At 38.9% G+C, this 19,190-nt stretch overlaps 1 protein-coding gene across 4 annotated transcripts in view; it reads right to left on the reverse strand.

Moving 5' to 3' along the window:
• The window catches only part of vti1a (vesicle transport through interaction with t-SNAREs 1A), a 114,294-nt gene that overhangs the window by 67,738 nt on the left and 27,366 nt on the right, over positions 1-19,190 (reverse strand). For 2 of the 4 annotated variants that reach the window (XM_005919636.3, XM_005919638.3), the window contains exons 5-6: positions 17,422-17,442; positions 11,592-11,676 (exon numbers count right to left, since the gene is read on the reverse strand). In XM_005919636.3, coding sequence (XP_005919698.1) covers positions 11,592-11,676; positions 17,422-17,442 — 106 coding nt within the window. The remainder of the gene's footprint in view (positions 1-11,591; positions 11,677-17,421; positions 17,443-19,190) is intronic. The other 2 variants (XM_005919637.3, XM_042219719.1) reach the window with 1 other exon arrangement.

Raw genomic sequence — 19,190 nt, forward strand, 5'->3', positions numbered from 1 at the left:
CACACACACACACACACACACACACACACACACACACACACACACACACACACACACACACACACACTAAAAGACAATATCTCCATATGCTTAAGAGCTTAATCATCATCACCATCATCTGTTCAGTCCTTTAAGTGTGTGCGTGTGCACGAGCACGTGTGTGGTTTACATGAAAGAAGGACATCTGGAAAACAATTATTCCAAGACACCCTCACACACACACACACACACACACATACACATACACTCACACACACACTTATTTTCCCTTTGCTCTATATTTGCATGAATTCCATACATCTGGCCTTTAAGAGGCAATAACAATTACTCATTGAGCCGGTTGTTAAAACCCAAATGCAACCGTCCACTAGTCTAAACAGCTCATTAAAATAGCACAATACCTCACTTCAAGCACACAGGAAAATTGGCAAGCAACTCTATCACTGCAATATCATATGGTTCTGAATGTCCATTCTGGATAATATAATGAATTCAGAGTAGCTTTGTGGAGAAAGTGAATGTACTGTATATTTCTTTTTGATTTTCTGGCAGTGTTTTCACTGCACTGCCTTCTTTGTCTGCTCTCTCTGCCCATACCGTCTAAAATTTAGGCAAAATTTTTTCCAGGTTTTCTTGATTTAGTGAATTTTATAGTTGCTCGATGCATGTTTATTTATCTCACAAGACATTTGCCTTAATAATGAGCTAAGAGTTATTTTAAAAAATGGCCTAAAGCATGAAAGATGTGACCACAAAAACCTACAAAAGAAATGTAAAACTAAAATAAAAAAAATACGATTGATAAAAACTTAAGTTTCTCCGTTTTCAGATGAACCTTAGTCTATTTTCTATAATAGCTGAAAGCTAATGGGGAATCATAGCAACAAAATGACAAGAAAATTAATAAAAAAAATGTCTGGAGAAAGTACAGCCAAAAATTCAAATACAAAAATACCAGTAAGCACTTCCCTCCTGTCAGATAGTATTCACCAAACATTTTTAAAAAGTCTACATCGATGTGTCAAGTCTGTTCTGTGTAGTCATAACCACGCACATAATCACATCAAACCTAAGATGGGCCTGACCAAGGAAGGTGTCCCTTAGGCCATCTTAGCCAGTCCTTCACAACTGCGCTTTAAAAGATGGGCGACAGTACAGTACGCTGCAGTTGGCCTTGATTGATGATTGAACAACCCAAGATCATAGATGTGCTCAGGGAGGACTTGCCGGTGCAGAGCTGTGCATGCATAAGCCCTTCAGGACTACCACTACATACATCATGTGGTGAGACTGACTGATGTGAACATGGGGAATATGTAGACCACTTAAGCGAAGCTTTCTACGTGGCAGTCAACAGTCAAAGTTGACTAAAAATTATTACAGGGTGGCTTTGTTGTTATAAATCAGATTTTATCTGAGAGTGAAACAACTGAGGTGCAAAGACACACACACATGCAGACTCACACGCACACACAAAAGCGCACATATTAACTTGTGCTGATATCCTTGACAGGCGAAACTACAAAAGCATAAGCCAGTGGTAAATAAATAAGTTCATGCTGTCTGCATACATTTTCTTTTTAGGAACTCTTGGGCTCACGTAGAACCGTCCAAAGGATTATGTGCGTGCATTCGTGCATACACAGAGGCCCCCTTTCAGCACCTTCTTAGAGTGAAAACAAGCAGTGCCTGCCTCCTAAAGCAGCTCAAGGGCGCGGCCTATCTACCAAATGATAGAATGCATGAGTGGAAATGTGCTTCGATTCAACCAGCCGGCCAGCGTTCACTCAGTACCTTGGTTCATTTATATGAGAGTCAAACTGTTTGTACTGTCAAGGTTAGGTTATTTAGCAGGGGAACAGGAAAAGAATAGAGACAAGTTTCAGGCAATTTAAAGTTCTGTCGACTCCTCCACCAACTGTGGTCCATAAGAAGTGAGCAGATCTGAAATGAGACCAATTAACTTCAATCCAGCTGAGGATCCTGGACAACTGTGTGAGACCTGCACATTTTATTCCCCTGAAATGCCTTCATTTAAAAAAAAAAAAAATCCTCACCAGTAAACACAGCAGCTAATTTTCCCTGATGTGAGATCAGATTTTTTATTTTTTTAAATTTGGTCAATTTTGGTTGAAATGTCATCTCGCATATAAATTAAAAGGACAAGGTCACCATGTTGTATGTGGCTTGCTTTGCTCAAAACTGTGATGCTGAGTCTGACGTCCCTCAGCAAAATGCACATGCACGCACACACAAACACACTTTATCTGCACACACTGCACTCCTAAGGTTACCCCCCAGGACAAAAGCTTTACCAACCCACTGACTGGCAGATGGGGCAACCAGCTGACATCTCAGCCCGGCTCCGTTTCATGTTCCCTGGGTGTCTTAAACGGCCGGGCACCCTGTCTGATGGGCACAGGACAGCCAAGGAGGAAGCTCCTTTGACAGAGGAGGGGAGGTGTGATTCTTGTGGCAACCATTGAGCGAAAAAGGAACAAGGACAGACGGCGATGGCTAATATGCGCCACTCTGTTTGTACAGTATAATTGTGTGCCTTGCAGGGTGGGGACTGGATGTGTGTGTGTGGGGGGTCAGGAATGTTTATAGTAGATGCACATTAATAACAAGCTAATGACGGCATTTAGGTCCATATGGTTTTCTAAAAGATCAAAATGTTTCCTTAAGGCTAGAGCCACCACTTTACTGTCTCAAAGATCAAAATCAGTCATACTTTTTTAAGAAAGACCAAGTAATTTAAATCTAATAGCATGGGTATTGCTTATTCTATTGCACATTGTATCTATTCTAGACATGACACCACAGGGTCTTCATGTGGGCTACATAAAAAAAAAAACATCTGTGTGACTATATGAGAAGTGACACAGTGCAGTCATCACTGACTAACAACAAAGCACCAGCTACACCATTTAAAGCTAAAAGAAGTCAGTGTTGTCCGGATGTTTCTTTAGACTTCCTCACATGGAAAAGGTTCTTTAAAAAAAAACAAACTTCTAAAATTCTAATAAACATTACACAGTAACAGTCATTTTATGACCCTATAATATATGGACACTTGCTATATTAAAATATTATGACTGTTGTTATTGGTGTCATCACTGAGAGTAACAGTGTTAAACTTTTATCTATCAATTCTGTATCTGTGTGAAAGTAATATGAAAAGGACAGCAGTAATTAATATAACTATTAATAATTTATTTATTCTTAAGTCTATATATCAAACTGTGGTGTGAGACTGTTTTCAAGGGGGGAAAATAAATACACTTATATAAATGAATTGACAAAAGTCTTCCCAAAATTTGTATTAAATTTGGCAGCATTGTAAAAACAAACAAAAACATTTATAGAAAAAAAAAAGTGGGTAGTAAGGGTAAAAGTGATGGAATAAGGTAGAAGAAGATACCATAATATGTTTAAATTAAACGTATTCTACATTTAATACAATTATGCAAGGCTTATTTATATGTATTAATTAATTTAATGTATAAGTGTTTTTTAATTAGAAAATTTAGACAAAGGCCTAAAAATAATATCAATTATGCAGCAAATAAATGATAGCAAAATACTTACATTATTATACTCTACATTATCGTCTGCTTACTTTTTCAATTTCATGTCTGAAACCTAAACTACAATCTTGTATCATTATTTATTATTCTTCCTGCTCTGAAAATGTTTTTACTGGCTGGCAGTCATGCATGGCTTACACATATACATGTCAGGCTTTAAAGCTGCTAATAGGATTTTTAACCATTTGTATGTTGTCATGTGAATTCAAATGATTAAAAGGTTTAATCAATTATTAAGAAGTAATGTCTTAAATGCTGTGCGATTGTTTTAAGACCCAAACAGAATATTGCAAGGGACCCATCAGAGGTGCATGGCTCAATTTGTCAGATTTTATTGTATAACTATGTGCAAAGCATAAGGGAAATGTTATGGTAACGGCACCATCTTCCCCTTAATTTTCACCCTTAAAACATGTGTAAGGGAGGTTTACTGGTCAAAGAGAAGCAAGAGGATTTAAAAAAAAAAACCTGGTAAACAAGTAAAAAACATTCAAATATTTCATGGATCTTTGTAATCTCCTTTCCATTATTTCTATTTCTTGCTTCTATACAGCAACCTATCTACTCACTCTGATAAATGTCTAATCTCTTTTCTTTTTTACTCCGTTTTCGGGTTTTAAATGTCATCAATCATCTTGTCATTCACTGCGTCATTCTCATCACTCAATTAATTTTTCTGTTAAAAGGTCCTCAGTTGACAAAATAGCACAATTCCCTCTCATTCCCACTCCTTTACTTTATTTCAGGTTTTTTTTCTCCTTTTCTGTTTTTAATATTTCAGCACCTCAGATGTAGCGGCTCTTTAAAGCACCCATGGGGGCTCCGAGTCCGCGCTTTTGTCTCCCATTTCCTTCTGAAACAGTTTTTCTTTAACCCTATGCGGCTCTTCACAGTTGTTGTCTTAGCTCTCTCCTCTCCGTCGCTCTTTCTGCTTTCTTTTTCTCCATCTCACCCCCACCACCCTCCCTCAGTTTTCTCTGTGTCAGCCAGAGGTCAATGCTACACTTTTTTCTTCTGCATGCGAGAAGGCAGGGGGTATCTTTTTAGTTATTATAACCTAAAAATAGAAAAAAAAAACTGATTTAAGGTTGGGACGATGGTCTCTTTTAAGATATAGTGTCTTACCACAATCTAGCATTTGGAGGGTGTTTTGTATCTTGAGATAAGGATAAGATTATATCAATAAATGATTTGGATGGGGTTTGATCAGGAATCTAGACCAATTTACAAAGTGTCCCAAAATGACTTAATTTTCATCGTCTCAAGGACATTGTTCTTTAATGAAATTGTGTTTTCTGATTAAATAGACTAGTAAAACGCACACAAAAAAATGCTATTTGCCGTAGTTGGGGACATTGGGGACTCATGGTTTGCTATTGAGGAATGCTAATCAAGCAGTTGGGCTGCCTGTGTTCAGTTGCAATCACTGTGGTGGTTTAATCTTTAGTTAATAAAAGATTTCAGTCAATGTTGCTTGGTCAATCTCATCTCATATCCATCATAAAGTCGCTAAATGTGTATAACGCTAGTGATTAAGTTTTAGGGCCTAGCTTAAATGCTTAAAACCAACATTTCTCTTAAATATGTTGTCTGTCGCTCTATTTTTTTTTATTTATTTATTTTTTACACTTAGCAGGAAAGCTCCAATGAGCTCTCTAGTCAGATCATTACTTCCAAGAGTCTCATTATGTTGAGAGCCTTGTTGAAGCTAATAACTGACTAAAGGTCTAATTATTAGATTTTCTCATAATTTTATTAATGCTAGCTCACACTCTGTGGAGACCTAATGGAGGAACACAAGGAGGCGAGGAGCAGCTGTAGTAGCTGGTGGACGGTAAGCTTAACGGAACAATCTTTGTTCGTTCAAGAATTCTTGATCTATTTTTGGAGAAGGTTCATTTAACTTTGCAAAAACATGTCACTTATTTCCATTTTTGTAGTCCCACAAAAGCTCGAACTAATATTTGGATGTTTGCAGTAACACCTGTCGATACACAGGGAATCAGAGACTTGCCCACGCACGTTCAGGAAAACAGGCGCGCGCACACAAACACATACTTGAGTCTGTTGGTTCAGCTCTTCCATTGAGGGTCCGTATGCTAGCTGGCCATTGTGAACGTAAGGCCTTTTGTCTGGGCAGCCTGAAACTGGTGATTGCACCTTAGCTACCGCAGTTCAAGCGTAAACAGTGTTTTCATGCCCTACGATATATATACACTGTTGCCAGTGGACCCCTAAATCCCTGGAACAGCTGAGTCCTAGGGTGTCAAAGATAATGGCGATTTATTGCAGTGCTAGGCTTTCTCATTGCCCCTCCCGCCCCCCATTTCCAATCGTCCCTCCACCCCTCCTCCTCCCTCAAACAGATTAAAATTAAGCCGTAAACATGTGAGGATGGAATTAACACATTTAGTGAGTCTCCTCTTCCCACATCCCATTTTCGCTCCAGAGCGGCTGATCCCCGCTGCCAAACGTGGGTGCAATTTTAATGACTCGCGACGTTTTTGAAGTCCACATAAAAAAGCGTCGCTCGCCGTTTGTGGCGGCGCTAGATATGACTGGGCCACGGCCGGCCATGATTGGGGGGGACACACGCCGCCGATTCGGACTCCAGGCTCTTCGATAGGATCGGTGTCATTTTCCTCTCCACGATAAGACGCCTTGCTGACAAGGTCCGATTAGGAGAGAAAAAATCATTATTGCTACGCCTTTCATCCACCGGGGGTTTACCGATAAACAGCTCACCCACGGCTAGATTTTCTGAGAGCAAGATGTTATGCGTTGAAGCATATATATTTAGGAAATATGGTTTCAAGTTAAATTTTGGCAGTGTTTTTTTAATGACTGTTTTCTTTTTAAATAGCTATAGAAAAACGTTTTCCGCTTTAAAGCACATTTCTTTAAAAAGACCTCCTTTCTCTTTAGCTGAAAATTCAAGCTGTGAAATATTTAAGTCCTGGCTCTCGGCTTTATTAATCAAACAATTATCAAATAACGTCATATTCTTTTTGAACACAATACAACATGCCGATTGTATCGGCCTACAAAAAAAGTGATCTACTATGCTATACCTCAAGGAAATCCACTTTAGCAAAGTGTCCTTTTAAAAAGAGAAATGAAAAAGAGATGCTTAAAATATTAAAACTACATTGCAGAACAGAGAGAATAAACTAAAATAAGAAGTAAGAAAAGATTCAGCAACATGCTAATAAGAAAAAGATTTACATTGCATTTAATGTGTGTATATACTATGCTTTTTAAAAAATATATATAAAAATCATTAAAGTACTTACTAATACAAAAAAATTCAAGTATAAAATTGGGTTGCATTTGCAAAACAAACAAACCAAATTTTCAAACTAATCTCTTTAAATGTATTAAAATTGTAGAATAATTGTCAATTTCCAAAAATACTAATTCCACTTAAATACTGATTAATTACCTATTTATTTGTAGGATTTTTATTTGTGTAAATCAGTAAAAATGTAATAAAATATTCTACATTAACAGCATGTTTTGAATGTTAAAGAATTGAATAAAATGTATTGAGGGAGAACAACAGCCTCTGTTTAATATAAAAGTTGGTGTTCATAAACGTAACCGGCTAAGTCATTTGTTAAGTGTTTGCTTATGGATTTGAGGCGACGCTTTGGTGGCCCAGCACCAAAAGAATCATCGAGTCTGATCTTTACAGGGAACAGGGAGAAATAAAGCGAGCGGGAGAGACACAGAGAAAGAGACAAAGATGGAGAGGGAGAGATAGAGAGTCGGGACAAATGTGTGTTGTGTTACTGGGCCACTCCAGCACCCATGGACTCTCAGCAAGACTCAAAGCCACACTCTGCTTCAAACGAGAGCCATGAAGATTTTTTTTTTAATGTTTACAAAAACATATTTATTTATTTCTCGTCACTCCGTCATTTATCTATTTATTTCTCGCTGTCCCAGCACCCCTTGCTCTGCCACTGGAATCCTGTTCGATGACGCCGACGTGCTCACCCTCCCCTCTTTTGCCCCCCCCACCCCTCTTTTAATACCACTGCAGTTGAAAATCAAACTGCTCTAAAACAAATTGATGTACTCTTTAATATAGTCGTCACATCATCACAGGGTCCTCACACGTCTGCCTTGGTGACAACTGCAGGGCTGCTTAGCTTAGCCCAGCGATGGCTGCCACTTTGTTGGTCGCTTCAATGATTTATCACAAAAAAGAGAGGGAGAGTGTGAGAGTGGGAAGCGAGACAAAAAGGGAGAGAAAGAAAGAAAAATCCCCTGGATCATGATTGAGTCACTGGCACCTTTGATTGACAAGGTCTAATCAGCTTATCTCCATCCTAATAAAGTTGATAGCCTGCAGTGCTGCTCTCTACCTGGCATGGCGTGAACTTTGGGCTAGGCTGGGGCCCCTGGGGGCCGTACCCCAACCCTCTCTGCTTATCTAAACGGGGCTGAAATCAATCCCTAATGAGCTGTTTTCATTTGCAGGATTGATTACAGGCTCCTAACACCAAGAACACTCACCTAAGAAGAAGTGTCTCAGCCTCTTGCTGGCCACCTTTAAAATGCAGAGCAGCAATGCTTTTGTCTGTGCTCGTCTTTGTTTCAGCGGCTCATTTTGTTGGCATTGCTAAAGTATTTGTGAAAAGCATAAGGGGGGATGAATTTTCAAAGTAAGTTTCCTTAATATTTAATCCGTGATTTACTGAACTGGACACTTTAAATACTGCCTCTGGTTTGTTTTTACAGTAAACTTGTATCTATTATAAAATTACCTTTAGAATTACGCTTAGCGGTCCTTTGCAACACACAAACATGCTAACAAAATGAATTCTGCTATGACAAGGCTACATTTCAACCTTAAACTATTTACATCCTCACAAAAGTGCAATAAAGCGCCATCAAATAATTTTAATTGCTGAGATAACACTAATTAATATTTCAGTTTTTAAATTAAGAGTTAAAATTTTACTATGTAAAGCAAAATGTATTTTTAAATATACATATATATATATATATATGTTTTATAGAGTCATATCTTTTCAGAAACTGCTAATCAGTCTCTAACCTTTAATGAATAGAAAGGTAAGGCAACAAATCATTGCAACATGGATATGTTGCACAACATGCTATTTTCATTCTTAAACAAGCATCATGAATCATTCAAAATATCTTCAGCTTTGGCGGGAAGGACTAAAATCCAGCATGTCTTTGATTTAACAACATCTCCAAAATTTGACAAGCCTCCACGTTTGGGCATTTCAAATGCCCCTGACTCAAATGTCTTTAAATTGGCTAACTGCATGCCCTCCCTTTTTATTTACTGCCCTCTTTAACTGGGCTAGCCTCCATGTCTGCATGTCTCTATGCCTGGGCTTTCAAGTCAGTGCTCTTCACTAATGAAGTTCTATACTTTATTTATGAGACAAACAGAGAACCCTGTTTCTTGAGGGTGCGTGTGGTAAATAGCTCTGCATGCCCAAAGAGTCTCCTCTATATCCCTCTGAGGGCTCTCACTGCTTTTGGCAAGCCTTTGTTTCACAAAATACACTAGAGACACTGAGAATAGAAGAAGAAAAAACTAAAATATCTATGATAAAATGATACTGTGTCAAGATTCATCTTTTCTTAGAACTAAGAGTCTTCTTTTTTCTCCTTAAATGTGACCTAGAAGCATCCTGTTTTTTTTGTTCCTGGTCATTAAGAGAGATATTGTCGGCGGTGAAGAGAAAAGGGGGCAAAGAGTTTCTACGCCATTTCTTTGTTCAGGATCTATCTCTTTGAAATATAATGTCTTTTAGTTCCACTTCCCCCATTGGTCAATTGTAGTTCTTAAGGCCTACTGTGTCATTGTGGATGGAGAATGCAACTTTGAATTACTGCAAAATAACGATGCTAAACTGCTCTTGGTAAAACAAAAAAGTAGGGCTTAGATGTCTAAGAAGAGTTGAGATGTGTGACAAGAGTAGCATTTACAGTATGACTAGAGAATGTCTGATTGGAGAAACACTTAATGCTCTAATTATTCTTGTTAAATATCCATGGATGCCGCACCTGCATTTGAAAACACAAAGCTTATTCCACAACAACTGCCAATGGCATTTCATAACACTCATGAATAAAGCCTAGTACTTGCAGGACTTGGATATTTATTTTGTTTTGTACTTGATGATGTGAAAAAAGAACAAACAACAATAAACGAAATCTTTGGTGGGCTGTAAAAGTAACCAAGTTCAACACAAATCCAGTTTCCTTAGTGTACTGTGTGACTCACTAATCTGGCAGGAGTATGGACTAAATAGTGCAAGATAATATGAAGATGTCTGGGAAGCGTTGTAATGCATCACAGTAGGACAACAAGAGAAAATATATCATTTGAAACGGGCGAACAATCCAAAAGAAAAAAGAAATAAAAGAACTTTGGATCAGATGGTGAACTCTGTCAAACTGTATTAACCGAGTAGATAAATCTGGCTTCCTAATGTTCATGCCAACACTTTTTATTAAATTTGAGAGCTTGGCAGATTAGTCTGGTAGAGAGCTGCATATGCCGAGTGGATCTACGTTCCTTATTTAGATGTATTCTCTAGCTGACCTGGAGACATCGCCATTTCAGGTTGTGCATCTGAGCGGAGGGCTGGTATCGACAGCAGAGTAAAGGAAGGGGTCATGGATTAAAGACATGGGGCGAAGCTTCCCCACCAAACCACAAACATACCCCACAGCTGGTGTGGACCGAGCCACGTGTGTGGGACCGAGGCAGGATAAACGGGCATTGTTCTTAGCTAGCTGCACGCACAGTGGATGAGACAGCCACTGGTGACACAGGGTCAAGGGGCATGTGGCTGACTACAGCGGAAGAAACCGCTGGACACAGGAGGTGCTCAACACTGCTAAGTCACCATACACTTCTTCACCAACAACCAAGCTGTGAGGCAAAACATCAAAACGAGTCACTGTGAAAGCTGCGGCAGGGCGGAACAAAAATCCGCCGGCTGTTGCAGAATTCGACACCATCGAGAAACTCTAATAACGTCAGAATCATCTCGGAAATTTGAATCAACATTTTTAGGCAGAGAATGCAGATTGTATTTAGGAATTTGTGAATGCAAGTTACAGGGAACATCAAAAGCCAGTGGTCTCCGTGCAAACCTGCCTTGACTTGAATTATTAAATCTGTCGATGTCGCGCACACCAGCCGCCCCGCGATTATAGTGTAAATTGACAAACTTTTTCAAAACTACAACGGAAGCCACAGAAAGCTGGTTGATACTTCAAGAATGAGCTTTGATATATCTCTGAGGAATACACTGCGCCTCAATAATGTGGTGACTGTCAGGAAGGAAGACAGGGAGGGGGGGGAAAAAGAAATATGCTAACTGGTTAAATCTATTTAAGATCCCAATGAGATTTTTTCCTATTTTAAGATTAAAACCATCCTTGATAATGAGGGAAAAAAAAGGTTTGTGTGTTTTTAAGAGGATTTATTTAGAAAGTGATGTTTTTATTTTCTTTCTTGTACGCTCCTGAATTAAGAACTTCAGGAGGAATGCTGACATTGTTTATTTTCATAGACCCCCTATCTGTTTGTGGAGGAAAAAAAAAAAAAGCACAGCACCACCCACCAAATGCACATGCATACATAACACACACACACACACAAACACATACACACTGAGCCATAGTGATGCTTGAATTTTCTTCAGGAGCAGAGCAAGGAGAAGCAGTGCCCGATCTGTCGCCTGTACACTTCTCTCACTCCCTCCCTGGCTCACCTTTGATGTGCTCCCGAAAATGTCATCAGGCGTCAAGGAAAGAGGTTTTTTTCCCCCACCGACTCCCCTCCTTCCACCCTCCAAAAATACACGCACACACACACACACATCCACCCACCTCGCATATGAGCAAGACAATTTGCTGTCGCTCACTCATCCTCAGCACTATCTTGAACCCCCCCACCCAACACCGCCCCACTCCTTTTCCAATCCATAACAGAATACGTACCAGTTTCTACTGCTATCTGGTAGCCGGCCTCCAGTCTCCGTGATGACCTTTCCAGCTTCTCTGTGTTGTCCAACAGATGTGCTCTCTGCAATAAATAGGAAAAAAAAAAGAACTCAAGCTGGAGAAACAAACACAAAATAAAAATTGATTGAGAGGGCTGGGACCCATTTCAAAGAAACACATCAACCCTGTCACCTAAGCAGACAGACCACATCCACAGCGACAACATAATACAACCATATTGGCAATAACCTTCATGGATGACAATGTGTTGTGTCCTGATGGAATATCAAGCAAATGCATGTAAAAAAGGCTGCTGCCTCATCTTGGACATAAAAAGCGGCACTACTTGGAGCTTTGCTGCCTCCTCATATTGTTTCACAACCCAGGACAGTTAATTTGTTTTAGCTCCTTGCCTTAAGATGAAATACAAATTTATTTAAAGAGCTGTCCAGGTAAAACAAAACTGGGTCCAGCTAATGTTTTCCAACTGGAGGAACCTCTAGTCACAATCTCTAGCATAGCAAGAAAAGATGGGTTTCATAAATTATTAAGACTGCAATGTGATTTTTTATTTTCCAAAGAGGGTGTTTGTGAGTATCAAGGTCTAAGCTAAGGCTGTAAATATCACGTGTATACGAGTACAAACTACTGATAGCAGTTCCTAGGATACCAAGCAAACCAATGATTTTGGCCTCTTCTCTTCCTAAACAGCTCCTATATAACAAGCAAGACAAGAAAAGAAAAGAGCTCATCCGTTGACTGGACGTCCACTATGGGCTCTCACTTTCTTTGGTGGAGTTAAAATAGTGGTAGTTTTAAAATGCCGAAATTTACAGTTTTTTTAGACTCTTATTCAAAGCTTTCTCTGAAAGGCTGAAACAGTTAATTAGACTTAGATAAAGTTAGTTAAAAAGTCTGTAACTGGTGACTGTTGTGAGCTGCCTTTTAAAACCTGTTGTAGTGGCCTTACAAACTGAATTGCCAAGCTCTAAAAATTATTAACCTTATGGATTTGTTTACATACAAAATGTCTGCTGAGTCCAAAGTGACCAGCCACCTATAACATATAAAGATGCACTTACATACATACTAAAAACAACCCCTCATCATCCACTGAACTGAGATACTTCATGTGCAAAACCAACATAAGACCGAGCTTTCATTAAACCCACACTGCAATCAAACAGCATAAACATGGAAGACTTAAATGTTTACTTGAATGCTGTTGGTTGTGACGGCTTTTCTAATGCGCAACCTTAAGAAACTGATCAGATTTAACACATCTGACACCGGAAAACAACCCAATGAATGACAGCCGCCCATCTGACAAGGGTTTCACGCCCATCACATGAGTGAAGGGGACAGGGAAAGAAGTGAAATCTCTAGTTTTGGTTTGGCTGTCAAAATGTGTACCAGCTAATCACTCAGAGGAAATGAAAAATGTGGAGGGGAAGAAAAAAAAAAAGTCAACGACACACTTTTCAAACTTTGACAACAAAAGGGATGGGAAAAGAGCAGGGAGGAGAAAACTCCCTCTGAACTCTTTTCTTTCCCTCGTTTCCTTTTTCTTTGTGCCGCTGACAGATGTCATTTAAAATTGCAGAGATACTTTTTAATAGTTAAAGGGAGGGCAGGGGAGGGATGGCGCGATAGGAGAACGGGTTGGGTGGTTGAGTGATAAAATGGTCTTGCGGTAGGAAACTGATAAGTAGACGGCGAGCGGTGCTGGATGCAAGGTGTGGTGTGGTTTTGGTAAAGGTTGCGGTAGAAGGGGTTTGGAGGTGGCGTGGAAGTGGTAGTGGCACCAACAGATATGGTGTCAGTATACATGTGGGAGAAAACGGATACCAAGCTTGGGCTATAATGAGCCCCTATGGATCAGCTGCGATGCAGGGGACGCACTGACATGCAACGCTTAAGCTAATACACCTAGACCACGGCTGCAGTGCCTGTGTGTGCCTGGGAGCATGAGGCAGCCAGGGATACTGACAGAGTAGCGCACTCCCTGGGTTCTTCAAAGAGCTCAAGTGATTAGTATGTTATCATTACCATTCGAAACGTGATTTTCCTATTCCCTCTCGGCAAAGGTGACACGTCTCGGGGAGACGGCCGGCAGACTCGCTGCGATGGAAAGCCACTTCAAAGCTTTATCCTCCTGAATTTCTCTCTCTCTCTGTGTCTCTTCTCTCCCTCGTTCTGTCTTCTTTTAGGCCCGGGGGGAGGGTTGGGTGTGTGAGGTGGAGGCGAGGGGAGGGAGGGGGGGCACTGGGGGGGTTGGTAGTGGTGGCAGTGGTAGTATACGTGTGTGTGTGTGTGTGATCATTAGAATAATGCATCCTGAGTTTCACAGTGACAGAACCTGAAGGAAAGGGTTAAAGTTCAGCCACTAAGAATCCAGTAATGGCAGACTATGATAGCCCTAATAATGGAACAATCCAGCCACGGACACAAGATGATACCAGGGAAAATAATGAAAAGGAACGTGTACAAATTAAACTAAAGATCGTTCACTGCATTGCCACAGTCAGTCAACACAGATAAAGAGATTATACATAAAGAGATACAAATTACAATGCAGTATCTCTCACAGTCATGCAATATTGCTCCAATGTTGCAGGACCAAAAATAGTGAAATTGTTCAGGTTTTCAACCATTTGTTTTTATTCTGCAGCAAGCAAGCAATCCTTGTCAGCAATTTTTACTGAGAGAAATGCAAAGTTGCTGCTGGTCTGCTACACTGTCCCAATTCAAGACTTGACCCTTGCGGTTCTCATATAACCACTGTAAAAACCTTGAGAACAAGGCAAAGACATGCACAGAGCACAAATCATACCTGATCCTCTCATGGAGCCTTCTAGCAAAAGATTAAAATATAATATATGATAAATATTGTGCATCTGAGAGTGCACCAGTGCGCCCCGCCGCCACCACCACCACCATTCCTACCTATGTATGTATGCCTTTTCATCTGACACCTACATTTTTGAACAAAGATCTTCTTAGGAACCACAAAAATGGTGTTTTTCTGTTGTGCTTTTTTGCGTCAAGAAACACTCTTCAGTTGTAAGTTATTAACAGGGAGCCCCAGAACAATGCAGCTGTAGCTCAAAAGAAATCTCTCCCCTCTTCTTTCCTTCTCCTGCCTTCTTTCAATATCAAACACAGGCGGTTACTATCACCATTTTCCAAAGTTCAGATGATTTCCTTATTATTTCAATAAGGGTGGGGGAGAGTCAAAGTGAATAATGATGACAGCTGTGATTCAGACTGACTGTGTGATCTTCTCTGCCGTTTGTTTGGGACTTGTAAGACGAGGAATTACAAGTGTCAAACAGCTGTGAATATGGGTGCTAAATATTTAAACATGTTTTTCAGCTGAAGAAAAAAGTGCAGTTTTTTAAAAGCAAGGCTTAAGTGTGTATAAGCTGCGCCAGCCTTTGATTCAAATGCAGGAAGAGCAAAAGGGTAAAAGACTGCAATGGCGACGAGGGCAAAGATTCAAGCCCGATTACACAGACTGGACCATTCCAAATAGGGTAGACAGGTGAGGTAACTCAAGATGTCTTCTGACCCTCGGGCTAAGAGGAAATGCTGAAAAAAGTCGGTAGAAGAAGGGGAAACAAAAGTAAAGCTAAATAAAAGGGAAAAAAGCACAATAACATGGCATCTGGGCCAAGCTGGCACTTTAAATTATGGATAGGTGTGAATGGAGATGCTTTGATAGGAACTGAATTACTCTGTGTCTTCAGAATCCCTCTTGAATAAAGTCTCACTCGAAGGCACATTTAACAACATACTGTAACTATAGCTACAAAGACGAGTTCAGGGCAGGACAACAATATAATGTAACCTACAATAACTCAAGAACCTGCCTCTTTGAGCGCTAAATACAATTTATATAGACTTAAGAATACATGCACAATCTAAAGCTAAATATGTGTATAATATCTTTTTATCAACAATGAGACAATGACTACATTCAAATTAAGGTAAGCTGATGTTGAACCTACCATTAGTAGCATTACTGGGCAGTCCAAGAAAAGTCAAACTCTAAAGGCTAGACATGTAATTAAACAGTTATAAGACATTTCAATTTAACCTGAAGTATCGATACTCCAGTAAATAAGACGATATACACAACAATAACATGATTCAAGCACAGTGATAGATGTTTGAGACAGCCCAGTAGAACTTTATATATCAAATGAATCAAATAAAAAAGAAAACTAAAGCAAATCTATAAGAATTATACTCAGAATTATACTTATTTACAGGATCTGCGTCGCAATTAACAAAACTATTAAAATAATTCTAACATCAGTGATATTAACACCTACTATTGCTAACCAAGCTGAACAATTGTTATGAATAATATAGTATTTATTGATAAGTCACCTCTTTAAAATATCATTATAATAATTACATATATCAATACCATACAGTTTCAAATGGTAAGCTAATGAGTTAAACAACAAGTTAACAAAGATGCTAGTTTCTGCATGCAGTTAATGTTTTATTCATTTTTTATCATCATCATTGCTACTATTATTAACGTACAATCCTATATATACAATATATTTGGATATGCAGGAACCAAAGGAGGCAAGGAGGGAAGAAAGAATAAACATAAATATACATTTGTGAAAATAAAAGCAGATCTATACAGACAAACTTAGTTTCTAGGAGAATTCACAATTAAAATGATCTTGCAGGGCACTATGTAGCTCTCTAAAGCTCCCTTTAATAACTTGACAATCCAGAAAAAAAAATGTTGTGGTTTGCAATTTGGTTTCCACATTTTCTCCAGCAGGTGGGGGGGGTGTCAGCACTATAGCAAGATTTCTGAGAGAGTGGAATAAAGAACTGATCAAATTCTTCAAGCACACTCCCTCCATTTCTGAGACGCTATGTTTCTATTAAAACCTCCACATTATTGTCCACTCCTCTGCCATTTTGTTTGAATGTATTAAGCTGAATACGATTCAAGATTCAAAAGACCTTTGAATTATCCTGAAACAACAGTTTAGCTGTTTTGTACATTGATATGCTATAAAGGCTGATAATCCACAACCTTTCTACTAAAAGTTTCAAACTACAGTTCCTCAAATGGCCACTTGAGGCCAGCTTCAAAATCAAGTCATTGTACTTCCATATCAAACTTTGCAGAAGAACTAAACATTATTATTGTCTGGTACAAAATCGAATTGGTCACTACAATAAAAGTTTACTGTATATGAGAGAAGGAAGTGAGATGGGGGCATGTGTGTACTAAATCCAACCAATTTAATACCACGGTGAATATTGTCACTTTAACTTTAAGGCTTTTGCATACAGTCTATGGAAACAAGGGTCAGTGGATGGCTTGATGAGTTTTAAAAGGATGTGAATCATATGCTATAGTCTTCAGAATTCCTTCAGCCCAGATTAACACCTCTGGCAGATTTTGGATTGATGTGTTAGTTAGTCCTCTTCAACATCATCATCAAAAGACCAAATGAAATCAAAACTCAAAAGCTGATCAAGTTCTTGAAAGTTGTTGGTCCCAATAACTGAAGGAACTCTGAGTTTGATTCCCTAATATTTGCCCTTAAACAACTGCATCAGAAATAGTATCTCATCTTCACTTCCGGATATTTATAGGAGGGGGAACTTGAGGGATTGGCCCTAAGTAAATTCATTATCTGCGGTTCGGCCTCTAAACTGTTCAATCAGACATCCAGAAAGTGTCCAAATGAGTGGTTCTAATTTTCTAACAAAGAAAGGAGGGCAAATAGGTAGTTTCATACGGAAAGCAGAACTTAAATTCTTAGATCAGAAAAGCACTTACCTCTTCACGCAACTTTACCAACTGCATCGTGAGAGCAAAAAGGAGAAGAAAAGAAGGATGGAGAAAGTGAAAGATAGATTAAAAAAAAAAGCAGAAACAGTCATATGGCTGGATAGAGAATTAACCTTGACGATTTATCTGTTTGCATGTTTAGCATTTGGAAATCACAAGACAAACACATTAAACGGAGCTAAACACGCCGCTTGGGCTGACTTTTTTTGAACAAACAAAGATCAAGTCCTGCTGCTGTCACATTAAACAAGCACAGGGAATGGATCGTTCGACTCGCAGAATCAACCGAGATTATCAAGGAAGTCACATTACAAAAATTGATATAGCGAGAGAAAAGAAAGAATGAGTAAAATCTGGTTTGCACATTTATAGTAAGATTAAATGTTGAGCGAAATTTTCTCATCTGTCACTGTGCAATTCTCTGCAAAACGAACAAAAAAAAGGAAACGGTGTGCCTTTTGGAACAGAGTTATAAAAATGCTGAGGCACATTATTTTGCATCGCTGTTTATCAATGCTGGTAAGCTGTCAATATTTAATGTCTGTTATCAATCGCATTAAAGGTGCAGATTGTTCAGCGTATGCATGGAAAGCCATGTAAGGCTACAATTGTGTATACATACAGTACTGCTTATTATGAGGACAACCATAGATCATGAAAAATGAATCTTAGCATAGCTATACATTTTTCATGAAAGAGAATAACAAATTTAAAGTGAAGTAAATAAGAAATGCTATTCCTATTCCCTGTCCTGGAAATTCTTGCATCTCTGATAATGAAACAGACATGTAAGGGAGGGCAGTAATCCCATTTGCCATTAATTATGCCCAATCACAATTAAAAGGTTGGTTCCCTGGCCTGTTCTTAAGTTAGGGTTGCAGAGGAGGAAGGCTTCACGTAGGAATGCAGCACATTTGGAAGAGAAAGAGGAAGGACGCATTTTTGATGTGTTAGCCTTTTAAAGTGATTTTAATTAATTTAATCTAATATTTAATTGGTCACTATTACAAAGGTAGTAGCTGAAAAAGGAGACTTAGGGCCACAATTACTCAAACTATTTATTTGGGATCATTGTGAACAATATAGGAGGAAAATCTATTTAAATTAAAACTATGACTTAACATTTATCTTATACCAAAATTCAAAACAACAACAACAACAAACAAACAATACTGCACTCCCTAAATTTCCCTCTCCTGTATTTATAACAAAACTAGTAAACACAGTCAAAGAAATTTGTCATAAATAATGAATTCAGGATGAGTCTGTGCTCGACAAAAACTGACTGAAAAATAAAGAAACTCACACATTATAATCTTGCATTTGCCACAGCATATCCCACTGTAATTTTAGAAGCATGTCAAAAACAGTTCTTGCATCATTTTTGCTTATCATAAGTATATGTCTGTGACATTTCAGTGAGTAGTGCAAATAAAAAAAATATATTGTCAATATCTGTAATGTGGGAGGTAAACAAGTATACCTCCATGTTTTTATAAAGAGCTCTTACCCTTGAAAATGTCGGCAGTAACAAGGCGCACCTTAGTGAGGAAACACTCTTTTCTAACTTAAGCAACAACTCCCGCTAAGAATGCATTATTGAAGAGGCCAAAGTTTAAAACGACACTGTGAATGTGGTTATTTGGGGCTTGAAAAAAACCCCATCAGATCCTGCGATCCCTCACCACAGCTCTGCCATCAGTCAATGGATACCAAACAAAACTTGTTCTAGCTCATTTGTGCTGCCTGACTGATTG

This window comes from Haplochromis burtoni, unplaced genomic scaffold (assembly GCF_018398535.1).
Source record: "Haplochromis burtoni strain Fernald_Lab_line unplaced genomic scaffold, NCSU_Asbu1 Contig_37, whole genome shotgun sequence".
NCBI lineage: Eukaryota > Metazoa > Chordata > Actinopteri > Cichliformes > Cichlidae > Haplochromis > Haplochromis burtoni.